Source organism: Ciconia boyciana, chromosome 2 (assembly GCF_034638445.1).
Source record: "Ciconia boyciana chromosome 2, ASM3463844v1, whole genome shotgun sequence".
NCBI lineage: Eukaryota > Metazoa > Chordata > Aves > Ciconiiformes > Ciconiidae > Ciconia > Ciconia boyciana.
This window is the reverse complement of record NC_132935.1, coordinates 162,436,295-162,451,883: the sequence shown is the minus strand read 5'-3', so window position 1 is coordinate 162,451,883 and position 15,589 is coordinate 162,436,295. Positions and strand designations below refer to the sequence as shown.

Genomic DNA, 15,589 nt, shown 5'->3' with positions numbered 1-15,589 from the left:
ACTTTGTGCAACACCAGGCTTGCTACCTGTGTGCTGCAGGTCTGCTCAGGATGGGGCTGAAGCATTCTGTGCTCTCCTCTCACCTGGTGAAGGTTGCCTCGTTATAAAGGTTGGTCACCACTGGTCTGGAGCATGGAGTACCAGACTGAGACACCAAGAAGGACTTTCTGGACACCTGGCTGGGTTTGACAAGTCATGGACGATGCTCTTAGTCATATGATTTAGTTTTACGTAGTCCTGCAAGGACCAGGGAGTTGGACTCGATGATCCTTATAGGTCCCTTCCAACTTGAGGTATTCTATGATACTATGACTCTGTGTTAGTTATTTGGCCTGCATTGGTAGGTGCCCTAACTTTAATCTAGCTGTGAGATACTAAACCCAAGCTAGCCTAGGCTGCAATAGGCACCGCCACAGATGGTTCAGCTCTTCAGCATCTCCTGGGATGCCAGACTGTCTCCATCATCTACAGACATCCTAGGAAAACTCCTCCAGCTTAAGCACCTCAGGGAGGCACCTGACATTAGGCTGGATGAATCTGATCCTCTGTGCCTTATAATGGCATAACCAGAGTCAGTAGCTTTGGAAAGGCATTAAAAGTGAGAAAGCCCGTGAAAGCATGCTGTACTGTCATTAGGGTAAATGCGTAACATCATTATGCTAAAGGAGTTGGGGTTTCTTTGAGTGCATCTGTCATTTGATTCCTAACCTCAAAGACCAAAAACGTGACCTGCTTTCAGAGACTGGCTGCTTGGTGTCACTGGAAAACAGATTTCTTTTTAAGGGGATCCATATGGAGATACAAATCTGCCATTGCTTTTGGAAACTGAATTAGTCTTTAGTTTGGTTTTACTTAAACTGGAAGCATTGCGTTAGCAACCAGGACTGGATATTATTAGTAACCTTTTACAGGAAACGTGGTGTGTCATGGGTTGAGCATAATTTTTTTGTGGAAAATGCAGTGTACAGTGAAATGGGGGGAATAAGTAAACATAAAGTGCTTATACAGCAGTTCATTCTATTTGAATGGCCAGCAATACACCTCTGAGGTTACCTGCTCATAAAGGAAGGAGGGAATGATATTTTAGATTTATTTTTGGCTAAAAGCATGAAGTGCAAATAGCTCTTTGTGCAAAATGTCAGCTGCATTTCTGGGAAGCAAACAACATTGCCTTAAAATCCATGGTAAATAACACTACTAAGAATGTTACCACCTGTTATATACACCTGCAGGTGTATCTGAATAAACTTACGTAACTGTAGGTTGACATACAAAATAAATACAGAAAAGTAAAACAAGGCATTTCAAACAAGTTATTCTGTGAACAGCAGAATTAATGAACTATAGGATGAAATGCAGCTTCAGATAACAAAATTTGGGCGCCTGCGTGGAAGTATTCGTGTATGGAGAAGACGTCTGAGCTACCACTAGAGTCTGCAGTGATCTAGGGCTTGACTCAGTTTTGTCTAATGCCACTGGGAATACTGTAAGGTATCCATCCCGGCCTCCAGCTAGACAAAGATCTCCCATAATAGTGTGGCGTGTCGGCCAGTTGCCTCAGGATGACTTGGGCATGCCAGGGCCAGTTGACACTAGATGACTACATATTGTCAGCTGCACGCAGCCCTAATGTGGTCACCTGTATTTGGTCAGGCTCCGTTGTCTACAGGATGAACCTCTTTTGATTGAAATGGGGCTTAGATGCCCCATTAGACTCTCAAGCTTTGGTGTCTGAGTCTGGAGGCAGCTGCCATCCTTGAAGCATGATTCAGTTCCCTAAGCACCGCCAGGCTGGTGCCTGCAACGACACCCTGTCATGTCCTGGTTAGATGAAACCTGCAGCTTTAGGAGGACACAAATCTCCTGCAGGTCTGGTTCAGATGTCTCAGATAACCTCAAACAACAGTAGACACCTCTGTTAAGGTAACTGAATTGAACCTATAAAGTCAGAAGATTTTTATTCTGGATTTCTTTATCCCCTCCCTTCCTCCAGCTCCTTCCCATGTCCCTAGGTTGCCACTGGGAAGGAGACACATGCCGTGGCTTGTTCCAAGCTTTGTCTGCACTGGTGGCCTGGGCAGTGTCTCTTCTTTACCCACATGCTTATTTTCAGGATGCTTGTAGCAATGTGGTTATCTCTGAGACATCATCCCTCTATCAAATTTGGTTGAAAATGGCTAAAGTGATTCTGCCAGTGACTCCTTTGCTGATGGACTCCCACTTGCTTAGCAATATACCCAGTACTCTGGTTTTCAGCTACCTATCAGACAACATCACTTGCAATACCCCCGAGTGGGATATGTAATGAAAGATTGATTCATGCCAGACTGCCACAGTGATTAAGAGGAGACCCACACAAGCTGTCAGTGACACTCCAGTATGATGGACCAGCTAAGAAACAATTAGCTTTAATCTCACTTTACTTTAGAGCAGGGTAGTGCTCGATGCAGCAATAGTTTATTCAGCAGTTCATAATGGACATGGGCATCTGCTGTGCTACCAACTGCTTTCATTTATAATCACGGTGATTGAAAAGAGTACTTTACAAAACAGTATTGACAGGACACTTCAAATGCAGTGTCACCAGAGTGATTAAGACCAGGCTAGTTTTCAAAATTCCAGCTCATATATTCTGAATATTTGAAATAAGGGGAAACAGGGTGAGAGGATGATGGCAAAATCTTGTGGCTCTCTGGTAAGTCCCAGTACTGTTTATAATGTTTATTTTGGTCTAGTAGACTTTATCAATTTAAAATACTATCAGAAAGACAGAAGCCAGCGGACTTACAAGTATTTCTGGTAGCATTAAGAGATCACAGAGAAAATTTCTTCACAAAGTCCATTTTATTGCTAAAACAGCAGAAGTGCTGCAGCACTGATCTCTCCCTTGCAGTGCCACAGAGTTGGCACCCACCCACCTTGTACAGGCAGCAGATGAGTTGATACCAGGCAATTTGGTCCTAGTTTATTTTGGGTAAATATATTTTAGCTGATATTGGTTTGAGTCACCTTTGCTCCATTCCCGTCATCCCAGGCATCTACCTCCGGTGTGAGCTTCTTGCCCTTGTCAATCTGGCACAAAAGCTGTAATTCGTTCCTTTTCGGACCACAAGCAGGTGTAATGTCCCATATGCAGCAGCTGGTGATCAGCCTGCAAGATGTATTACTGGGAATACCCTTCTAGAAGAATCTGGTTTTATTTATTGGATATAATTGTATATATTGGGGGGAAAAAACCAAACCAAACCAAACCAAAAAAACCCAAAACCAAAACATAGAAGGTAAAAAGAGGTTTAAATCATCAAATATGTCACCCAAATGTGTAGTTGTGTCTAATCTTGCAGTGCACTACCAGCAAAGGTTGACAGTTCTGAAGTTGCAGGAACAAGAGGAAGCCAACTTACGGTCTCCAGTTCCGTTTGTATCTTCCCATACATCTGTGAAACCCTTCAAACCCTTCAAACCCTTCAAACCCTTCAGTTTTTTCCTGACTAGTAGCTTCATTTCCAGGCCCAAGCCTGCTTTGGAGGTGAGCCCTGCTCAGATTTAGCCACATTAATCCTGAGTGTGATGGCTTGTTTTTGCCTGGAGAGCAAAGGTTTTGAAACTCTGTGACCTCTTAGGTGTTTATTCACAGTCACAATAGATTTTATTCATGGCCCAGAGGATATTTATATAAACATACAAACGTTTAGAAATGTTTCCTAATATACTATTTGGTTTAAGTGCCATGCATATGTATATCATTATATACTATGAAATATAAATAACAGTATTCACACTGAGTAAAAACCAAAAAGGTCCTGAAAACATTCTTCCTATAGTCTTTTTCTACATGTAAGCAGTACCTTTCTGGATGTCGATAACTGTTGTAATTAGTGATTTGCTCCAAGACGGAATACTGGCAATTACAGGAAATTCATTATACCACCACTTATGAGAATATTTACACTATGTAGCTTCCAATGAAAATTTTACCCCATATTCTGTTTCTGAGCTTTGTCTTTTCTTTTTCAAGTTTTGGGGTGTTGGAGGGGGAAAGGGAATGTCAGAGTGTGTTATTGTCCATGCTAAACTTCTGCACCTGAAATTAGAGTGTTCGGAAATGTCTGCACTCCTCCTTTTTCTGCTGAAATCACCTATAATTAGAGGTAGTTCCATGAACACTGGTGGTGTTATGGTGGCACAGATTAGATGAGACTCAGACCCTCCTGCTTCCAAGACCAAACATTTGTCCTCCACAATTAATCATTGATTTCCTTTTTACTTTATTGGTTTCAGGTGCTCAACCTGTTCCTTGCCTTGCTGCTAAGCTCTTTCAGTGCTGACAACCTCTCGGCACCAGACGAGGATGGGGAGATGAACAACCTGCAGCTTGCTTTTGCTCGGATCAACAGAGGTCTTCAGTACGTGAAACACACGACGTGGGATTTTTGCTGCAGTGTCCTCCGGCACCCCAAGACGACGGCTGAAAAGAAGGCAATGATGAAGCTTGCTGCCCAGAATACGGGTGCCCTTAACAATTGTGTGAACAGCCATACAACCACTGAGCTTGGCAAAGACATGGAGAATCACAAAGAGAACCACGCTGAGGATGGGATGCATAAAAATGGGGAGAAACACCTAGGAATTACAGACAATGATGATTTTATGACCAATCCTGACCTGTCCATTTGTGTTCCTATTGCTGTGGGAGAGTCAGATATCGAGGAAGAAGACGAGGAGCAGAGCACCTTTACGGAAATGGAGCAGGTAGGCAACTAAAATGTTTTCTGGTTGCAGCTTATTAAGATAGCTTTTGTTCCTACCCTTGATCTGGATCCATGGCTTGTGATGCAAATGTCCTATGGCCTAATCCTGCCTTTGTTATGTTGTTAACTTCAGAAGAAGTTACACATCCATATCTAAGAGCAAAATTCAGTCTCCAACAAGAGGCATTCCCTTTGTATTCTTCGTGCTTCTCTAGATTAATTCTTCTAACCAGAGCAATTAAACCCTTTCTCATACAGAAGCCTGTTTTTTTTTTTCTTTCAGCTGAATCATGGGAATGTTACAGAACAAATCTTAGGTTCTCTGACTATGGCAGGGGATTTATCAGTGTGCAAAAATGGGCAACGGCTTGGTTTGATTTGTGCAGCAAGAATCGAGGGCCAGGTAGTTCTCCTAGAAATACAACAAGGCAGAGGCTGATATGACACGGCACCAGAGAAAGAGAGAAGATAGGTAATTGTATGTATTCAGACAGGAAAAATAGTTTTTTGCCTGTTCTTTGGCGTGACATTGAAGATTTTCACATTCCCCAGAGCACTCAGTAGCAAAGGATGAAAAATTCTGTGTGGTTCCAAATGTTGGTGTAAAATACAGAAGAAAAATCTTTATGGGAACGCTTTTCTTTTTCTTCTCCCCCTCTCCAGTTTCTACCAGCTTTATCTCTTGGCTCCACACACCATATCTAGTTAATGTTTTCCAGACCCTCCAGCCTTGATCCAGCATCCTCTGACGCCGGCTGAGACCTGCGGAGTTCAGCAGGCGCTGGATCAAAGCTCCTGTTTCAGATCCAGCTGTCAGGAGGGATCCCCAATCTCTGTGTTGAGGGGAAGAAGGTTTTGAAGCAAAACTGTCCTTAGAGAAGGGCTGCCCTAAAGCAGCCCCTAGGAAAGACTCTGTGTCAGGAGGTGGGCACAAATTGGCTGCTAAATGTTAATTTCTCCTGCTTCATTGAGGAAATCTTTACAGTGTTAGTGCATCCGCTCACCAGCAAGTCTTACACATTGACCATCCCCTTGGGGAGCTGAAGGGCAAGGGGTCAGAAAACTTTGTCGTCAAGCCCCACTGTCCAAATAGACACCTAGGAAACAAAAAAAGAAGTCTGAAATTTTTGGTAAACACTTTTAGGGACTTTTTTGTATCTTTTTTAAGATACTTTTTTAAGGTACTTTTTAAATACTTTTATTGAAATGACCTGTGGATAAGTGTGGGTAGCATGGATAATATCTATTTTTTTCTTTGAAGTCCTTTTCTCTTCCCAGTGTTGTATTAGTTAAACCTACAAGCAGAGTACACTTGAAAAGTGAAATATGAATATAGTAGATGGTTTCTTAGTATTAGCCGATCTGCAAATACTGACTAGTATAAATGCATTTAATAGTGTATAAATGTGTTTAATTCTGGAGCTTTGGTTTGGTTTTGTTTTTGTTTTTTTTCCTTTTGGCCTTTAAAGATATCCACACCTTTCTGCTACATCTGACAGAGTGTCACAATTTAAAAACTCTCAGATTTTTCCTTCACAGTGCAAAGCAAAAGTTTGTTGAAACTTTGCACGTAAGTGTCCATGAGATCTGGAAGCGTGTGTGTGTGTGTGCGCACACATATGTATGTTGTGTCACTGTATTCCACCTTCCTCAAAATAAATAGCAACGTTCACAATTGCAAGCTAAACTGCAGCATAGAGCATGAGGGTTTGGGATTTTTACATCTTACTGTACCTTAAAAGTATAGAAATGTGATTTGTATTTAGCTGCACAATATGTCCATGTAGGTGCTGGTGTGTACATTAGTAGACGGAACAGGTAGCTTTCCATTTTATGCTGTCCAGCAAGTAAATGTGGAATTAGACCGGTAGTGAGATCCATTAGAATCATGAGAAGAGAACTGATGCAGAAAAATAGGCATTTTAGTGAAGCGGAACATTATGAATAAAAGCTGATCTGAAAATACTAAGAAAACTTCTTCAAATAGTTTCAATAATATTGAAACATTATCATACGTAATATAAACATCGAGGATTTGGAGTGAAACAAAATAAGAGGAAGCAAAACCCAGTAGGAGAAGCAAACCAAAATACTGTTTTCACACTGTATCTTTTCATGACATTTTCAATAAACATTAGAGTAACATTGTCACATTACCACAACATATTTGGATTGCAGTGAAATAATATAGTTCACTGCTAGCGTGTGCATTAAATAGAAGGCACAGAGCACTGCTAGCGTGTGCATTAAATAGAAGGCACAGAGTTGAGAAATGTATTAATGAGCTTTGTCACTAGTGTTTTCCAGGCTTTGACAAACAGCTGCTGCAGGTCACTGCTGTTTCCCTGTGCATAGCCCTGATCAATGGTTTTCAACCTTTGTCCACAGGCCTGAGGGGTCTACTGCTGAAAAGGTCCAAACAAGAAACGAGTTCATATATCCAGCAAACAGTTTTATCAAATTTCTAGAGAGGGAAATGTGTGCATGCGAGAGGGTTCCAACTCAAATACTCAAAATACATTGGCATAATGAATAAACAAAAATAGGAAGAAGCTCAATGGCAGAAATTATAATTGTGTAATGAGCTCTGCATTTGCTTTCCTGCAAAACCCTAATAAATTTGCGCAGCTGTAAATGTCTCCATAAGGAGCAGAGCCGTGAGAAAGCAGATCCCAAATGATTCAAAGATCTGTCATTTTTAATGGTGCCCATTCCAAAGATGTATGATCTCTGGACCCACAAAAAACTCTCTTGATCAACACGTAGGTTACTGCAGAAGATATTATTGCACCTGGACATCGGTATGAAAACCCAATTCCCTGGATATAGAGTTGTGAGCATTACAGCTTGCTGACCTTTGTATCAAGGGCAGCCCTGTGGGACTCTGGGGAATAAACTTCCCCACTCACTCCCAGAAGCTTTAATCCTGCGAGCCCCAACTCCGTGGGGGTCTTTACCTCCTTCCCTCCAGGATGGCCACAATAACCACAGCAGAGCTCGCAAAGGAAGAACAACGTGCACAAGAGCAAAATTTACATGATTGCACTGAAAGGGCACAATTACAGTGAAGTATCTTTTTGTGTGGAGGGCATCATACAGAAACGAAACAAGAACTACCAAGGGTACGCTAAACATTCAAATCTATTCTAAATTTTCCCTAATTATATTCCATATTTTTACATATTTAAATATTTTAGCATGTACAAAGAGAATGTGTATGTATATTTACTTCTCAGGAGAAGACAATGTACCCTACTTCGCTTTAAAATTGTTGGCTGACCTGGAATTTAGCAGCCCTTTGGCAACATTGCCAGAACCTGCCTTCCTCCTCATACATGTAGGTTTTGGTGCAGTAGCATGGGAGAAGAGGCAAAAGGAGATGCATAAACAGGGAGTGTACGTATGCATGCCTCTCAAGCGCATGGCTAGGTAAATCTACACAATCCTTACACACCCTGTACACTTTCTCTGTCAGCTGAAGATCCTGGACCATATTCTGTTCATCGTGTGGTCACATCAGTCCAGACCCATCCGTCATGACGGAGGGGCTGAAGGGAGGCTGATCTCAAGCAGAACCACAAGGTTGTTGATCCTGATGGGGTATTTTAGGGTAATGATCAGCTCAGCTTACAGCTCCTGCACCAATGCCGGGCTCTTCCTGGAAAGTCACAAAACTGCTCTAAAGTAAGCCGTTGTGGCTATGAGGAATGGGCCCCATAGTGTTACACACAGCAGTTTGAAATTTCAGATGATGAGAAACCCTTCTGTGACTGCACATTTTCCTCTGAGTAATAGAAATGTCTCAGTTTAAATGTCAGCTGCCATTTCTATTATCAAAGCTTACACTGGCAGCCGTCTTCCTGAAAGCTACCGATTTGTGGCACTGTCATTGAGAGGGTTTCGAAGGAGTGAGACCACCTGATAGCTTCTAAATCTCCTTTGATTACTGAGATGCAAGTGAGATACTCTGCCAGCTCAGAGAGCCAGAAGAAACATGCCTGTAGCCCACGCATATAGTGAAAGGATCAGAAAAAAAAGCTGAACTATAAAAGTCAGCACAGGTGCAAAAAGCTGGCAGAAAAGGAGTGGGGCTGAGAAAGGTCCACCTTGAACTTAATTAATTCATCTTTATTGTGTGATATGTGTGTTGGTGCCAATCAGTGAAACATTTTCGCTAAGGGCTTTACCTAACCCCCTTCCTTCTGCTCATCGTGCTGGGGAAGTCTATCCTTGTCAGTCAACAAGATTTCTTCGGGTTTTCAACATGAGAAGTTTAACCTAATAATGAGAACAAGAATAATCACAACAAAAATATCACCCATCCAGTCATACTTCAGACATGGTATCCAAATAACCTTCTATTACATTAGAACTGTCTTCCATTTTTCCTCTTTGAGACGTATAATTAAAATATGGGTTGTCCTAGCAGGAAAACAGCTCCCAAAAGCTCAGCAGCAACCACAGCAACATGCTGGTTACATCTTCTCAAGGTTCTTTTGGGTTCTCATTTTGGCTTTCTAAATGATTAAAATGTGGAAATTATTTTCTTGAACCTCTGTAGAGTGTCTTGTGATTGCTTATAAAGACCATCTTTTCATATGTGACATCAACTTTCAGTCTCTTGAAGGAGTAAGAACCAGATTATGGGGACAGTAAGGTGATGGAACAATTCAGTGTGCACAGTCCAGTCCACCTGACACAGAGGATCCTACCAGAACTTACCCACAATTTAGCTACACTGAAAGTTTCATACTTCAGAGGGGTTCATACCATTTACATTCGATATATTAGTCCAAAGCTTAAATCTTCAAAATTCCTATTTTAATATTTCTTAACCTTCAAGGTGCCCACAGCTGTAGCCCAGAAAGGTGTGTGCCTTTTTCAGTGACATCACTTTGTGGTTCAGAGGAATCCTGCGATAGACTAAAAGGAGGTTCCAGATGAGTGTCGTGGTTTAGCCCCAGCCGGGAACTAAGCACCACGCAGCCGCTCACTCACTCCCCCCTGGTGGGATGGGGGACAGAATCGGAAGAGTAAAAATGAGAAAACCCATGGGTTGAGATAAAGACAGTTTAATAGGTAAAGCAAAAGCTGTGCGCACCAGCAAAGAAAAGCAAGGAATTCATTCACTGCTTGCCATGGGCAGGCAGGTGTTCAGCCATCTCCAGGAAAGCAGGGCTCCATCACGTGTAACGGTTACTTGGGAAGACAAACGCCATCACTCTGAATGTCCCCCCTTCCTTCTTCTTCCCCGGCTTTATATACTGAGCATGACGTCGTATGGTATGGAATAGCCCTTTGGTCGGTTGGGGTCAGCTGTCCTGGCTGTGTCCCCTCCCAGCTTCTTCTGCACCTGGCAGAGCATGGGAAGCTGAAAAGTCCTTGACTGGTGCAGCAACAACTAAAACATCTCTGTATTATCAACACTGTTTTCAACACAAATCCAAAACATAGCCCCATACCAGCCACTATAAGGAAAATTAACTCTATCTCAGCTGAAACCAGGACAATGAGTAATGCTGGGTGTCCTGAATCAGTCCCCAAAGTATGGTGTTCGGCACTTATACCATTGAACTCTGTCTTGTTTCTATTACCCCAGGCCCTCAACAATGTCTAGGTCTTTCTGCATGGTGTCTGGATCCTTTTCTGCATTGATGAGTTCCTACAGTTGGCAAAATTCATTAGTACAACCTCAGAAAATGGCTTTACTCTTTCCTTGTTTTTTTAGTCAGCCCAACAAGGCTGTTATTGCTTTCTCCCCCTTCTTAAATTTAATTACTTCATGTCCTGCCTTACTCAAACTACTGCCCTCGACTTGATCTGTCTATAGCATGCCACTGAGAAGAAAATCCAGGCTGGGGTGGCTAGTGGCTCATGGCCACATCTCACATTCGCCTCCTCTGCAGTGACAGAGCCAGGCATGGATGCTGCTTTCTGCAGAGATAACACCTTTGTATTTTCACATGCAACGCAGTGCCGAGCCAGCAGCACTTGCCTGCTTGTCTTCAGAAAATGCCATTATTGATTTTTTCCGACGGAGTGGCTAATTGGGTCATATGGAAAGTGCTGGCTGCCTGCTGCCGGGACGGAGCGCTTTGAAGCTTCTTACACCTTCTTTGACACCAGGCACGCACGCCACGGCGGCCAGGTCCCAGCTCCCACCATGGCTGATTTCTGCCATCCTGAGACTGCAAAGCCGGTGGAGGGCTGGCCTGTCCTCTTGCCCAAGGCTTACCGCTGGCTGCGGAAATCCTTAAATAGCAGAGAGTTGTTGCTGTGCCTGCTAGGGCTCACCTTCCCATGACCTGGCAGGGAATATTGCCTGCGGGAAGGGGACAGTGTCTTTCATTGCCTCTCAGGGTTTCCCAGTTTCCCACCTGCACAGCTGCACTTCTCTGTACTCTTCCTAGACCCCTCTAAGGCAGAGCAGCACCTTTGCTGTGATTTCCAAGATGTTTGGGTCTGGGTCTGCACTGAGGACCTGAAGGGTGTACATTGCCTGGATTTTGCACACAGGGCGAGTATTCATTGCTCCAGAGCATGCCTTGCTTTCTCAGTCATATTCACATTTTTTTCTCAATTGGAAGTTCTCCCCTTGTGTATACCCTTGCCTGGGCTCCACCAAACACATCTGCCAGGAAAACCAGTTTTCCAGACTTTAGATGAGTAACTGCCTCTGTACATGTCAATGACACAGCTGGCTGCCACCAGAGTCTCTATTCAACGGTACAGTTTCTATATTGCTCTGAACTGGATCAACCCCCCAAGCTTTTATTCTCTTCTTCCCCATACTTATTTCAGAATTACTGACTCATTTTATTTCATTTCAAAAGGTGAAACTATTTCTGATAGCTTTTTTTTGCATGTTTCTACCAGTAAGAGATTCATAATTTTGAGATCAGAGAGGACCATTAGGATCATCATGGTTTAGCTTTCTCATAACACTGAGTCAAAGACTTCAACCAATAATTTCTGCACAGAGCCTGTAAGTTTATTTTAGCTATGATACATCATTTGTAAGACAGAGAAAAGAATGAAATCTCTCAGGTAACAGAGAGTTCACCATCTGCATCTGGACCCACATATGTTTGCTTTGTATACAGTAGAAATTTTACTGTACAATTTCTGTGCATTACAGACCTGCTCCTAAACCTGAAGTGATTCTGTAAAAGTCAATAGAATTATTCCAGGTTGACATAAGTGTAGCTGAAATTATTGAAAATTGCCATAAAAGTGCCAGCGCATAAAGATTTTGATATAAAATTGTTTGTGACAATGTCTTATGTTCCTAATAATTCTCACGTCTATAAATCAGAGATACCATGAAATTGTGTGTTTATTTGACAGGGTACATTAATTTCAGCCTTTTACTGCTGGAAATATACTTTATTGTCAGGAACAGTAATGCCCTTTCAAACAGTATTTATATTGTCTGTTTTCAGTTCCAGTCTGTGGGACACATTCTCTTTTAGTGCAACTGGATAAAATACCTTTGAAGTCAGTTGATGACTCCCTAGTTCTTACTGGCAGGAGAGTGAGCCTACGTGTATACATGCATGCAGCACACAATAAATCTTACAGCATTCTTCTTGTCAGCTTTATTTGGGCAAATATTTTTCTGATCATTAAGTAAGATAGCAGGGCTTTTGCATTATTGTTACATACATAGTTTGCCTGGATTTCTCCCTTTTGTATGTTTTGCTTTGCATTTCTTGAAAACTGCATAGATTTGCTAATTATTTTGAGCAAGGATATAGAATATTTCTGTATTTATTGTCTGCAGAAGAATAGCAGCAAGGCTATTAGAAAAAGAAAAAGGACTGTAAATCACAGCAGCAGATTTAAAGCACCTATGTCTGCATCTTTGCTTTTACATATAGAAAGACATTTGTGTTTATTTTGTTTCAGTACGATGGGGCAGAAGGAGAAGACTCCATGTCAGATCTCTGCTGACGTGATTAGAGCAGTCACACTGTGAACAAAGGTTTTAGGGTGCTTATTCAGTGCGCGGTGGCAGGGAAATATATTTGTCCACAGCATAATGCCTAAGGTGCAGGAAATGCAGGGAGCTGATGGAGGAGAGAAAGAGGCAGGAGAAAAAAATAAAAAAGCTTGGCATTGAAAGAACCGATATCAGGCATAGCGGACTTGACAACATGCATTTGGACAAGTGCCCAGACTGTGGACTACGCGTCAGTCACAGCCTACTGGGTGCCATTTCCCAGTATCCATATCCCTCCCTGGAGCAAAACGCTGCCCAGAAATGAGCATTTCTCACTGTTTCTCCCTTTGGTAAAGAAAACGCCGACATTTAACATTTTGGACAAAATGAACAGCAGCCAGTTCCCCAACAGCTCCTGTGCCAAGTGAGACAGTGCGTGCATGCGTGTGTCGGGGGGTTGAAATTACTCCCATTAATTATGGTCCAAAATAACAAAATTGAAAATAATGGTTATTTTGTTTCTATTGCCTGTAATAATATGAGAATTCCTTAATGATTAAAATATTAATGCCTTATTTGGGTGAAAGGTTCCAGGTTATTTCAGGCACTCTCACTCACTGCACTTTGAGGCAAACTTCCAAACTTCCATCAGAGGAGCCCGTTAGTTTGAGTTCCTCATATTATACTGTGGAGAGATCCCAATTACGAAAAGAAATATGAAGTAGATTGTGATTAAACTTCCAAATGCAATTTAGCAGAAGGTATTAGCTTGAACTCTGAACAATGAACACTTACGAAACACTTTCACTGCCTATTTTAGCCTATTGAATTGATAACAGGCTAAATTAACTTTGGCAGTCCATCTTTTTGCCAAGTTCTCCCGCTTAGACTAATTTTAAGAGTCAACCCTGGGAATAATGAATCTATGTTTTATTATGGGCAGTATGTTGCCCAGTGTGGGAAAAGATCTTAGGCCAGCAAGGCAGAAGCCATTAGAAATAACGTGCCTTGCTCCTCCGCGGCCAGAGTTCAAATGCTTAAAATGTTCTGGATTAATCTGAGAAGGAGCACTGCAAAACTGATGTTTCCCTCTTGAGGGAAGACATTTGGCAAAGCATCCCGTGCTTGTGCAGAGACCAGCAGTTAGTGGCTATGATGATGTTTGTCTGGTGAAGTTTTAGTTCACCTTTATTTAAAATGAAAGAAAATACTAGGGCAGGCTGGTTCCAGGGGAGGTTTTGCTGGTTTAAGGGCCAGATTCTGGTGTTTTTATCCAGCTAAGCACTCACAGGTGCATTATATTTTAGAACAAGTACTGCACTTTGCTTCCCAATACCCTACAACTTTCAGGGGAAAAAAGATGTGTTTCTGAGGTCCACTAGGAGGACAAGTTCTGTGTTTAGCTACATAGGTGTAAGTTCAAACTACAATGGCATAACTCTGACAGATGATAGCTCAATTGGAAACTCCCTCAGGACCTGTGGACCTCCAAGTAGAGGGGCATAATTTCATCTACTGGTACATTCACCGGGAGGTGGGCAGCAGGCCTGTGCTGTTTCTGAACTCAGAGACTATTGTGTTTAACCTGTTTTGCCCACGTTGCTCTTCTGCATGCATGTGTTAGTGATTTGGGTTTTAATAAATGGGGTCCCTATAAAGGCTGGGTCACCAAGAAAAAGAAAAAAAATCCAGATGGATTCACATGGCAAATACGAGCAGCACCTTCTAATTCTGATGTTTGACTGCTCCCTTTGCACCAGCTTTTTTCTGACTTTTGCATAGATGAATGGCAAAAGAAAAGACTGGGAGGGGTAGATACGGGCTGAAAACCTGAACAAAAATCAGTCTACTAAGCTAGCCTGATGTCTAGTTGTTTCTGCTGAAGTGGCTTGATGGATCAAGTGGTGTAGGATGGCGAGTGGGGATGATTAGTCTCAAATAATCAAGTTTAGACTTTCCTTTTTCTGTTTTCATAGCCTCTGTGAGGTATTTGCAGCTCTTAAATTATGTACATGTGTTGCAAACTTAAAGTAGGACTTCACACACTTTACATCAGTATTGCAAACACCATAGTCTGCTAATAAACTGCACTGGTAAAAGAACGTAGAGTAGCACGAGTCCTCTCTGTGTCTTAGCTACAATACCAGTGCTGTGGTGTGGTATCACTCCAGGTTTTCCTCTGATTTCTCATTAAACTGAGTAGTAGCAACTCTGCTTTACAGAAGCAATTCTTCAAACCGGGGTAGAGAGATTCTCAAATGCGCATGCTTAAAATTGACAGCTGCACACCAGCCTTCTTTTATTCCAAGCAGAATAAGCGATATTAATCTTCCCCTTCTCGTATTAAGGAAGCAAGGGGATTTTCCTGATGTATTTGGTGATTTTTCTTCTCATGCTAAACATGCAGAAAGATAAATCCAGATTTTATTGGTGCTACAAGGTTTTACATTTATTTGTGAAAGAGGAGAACCAAGATCATGAACGATCTGTTCTGGTAATAAGAACCTACGATTCGTTTCCCCAGTTTCTGGTTATTTATTTCTCTCCCATTTTAGCTCCTATTTTTCAAGGCTTTTCAGAAAGACTTGAATTCAGCATATCTGAGAGTTGTCAGCCCAACAGCTCTGCAGACTGTAGTCTCCTGTTTACTTTACACACGAAACAGGTGCCACCCAGGCAGTAATGCAAGCTCGCTGTATTTCGGCAGCATTGCAATCTGCTTGCTTCTCCACTTATGTAGAGGTAGGATATAAACAGTTCGGTTTTTGCGATCATTTACTTCTTGGCTTCTTTGCAGAGGAAGGGTGCCAGTTACAAGACGCAAACTGTTGCTGAGAAAGGATGCCAATTGCTACCAGGCATGGTAATTTTATGAAATCCATAGCTGTCTGCAAGG

General features: G+C 42.1%; 1 protein-coding gene across 1 annotated transcript in view; it reads left to right on the top strand.

Moving 5' to 3' along the window:
• Positions 1-15,589, top strand: part of SCN5A (sodium voltage-gated channel alpha subunit 5) — a 218,687-nt gene that overhangs the window by 142,307 nt on the left and 60,791 nt on the right. Inside the window, exon 17 of the mRNA XM_072851539.1 lies at positions 4,282-4,752. Coding sequence (XP_072707640.1) covers positions 4,282-4,752 — 471 coding nt within the window. The remainder of the gene's footprint in view (positions 1-4,281; positions 4,753-15,589) is intronic.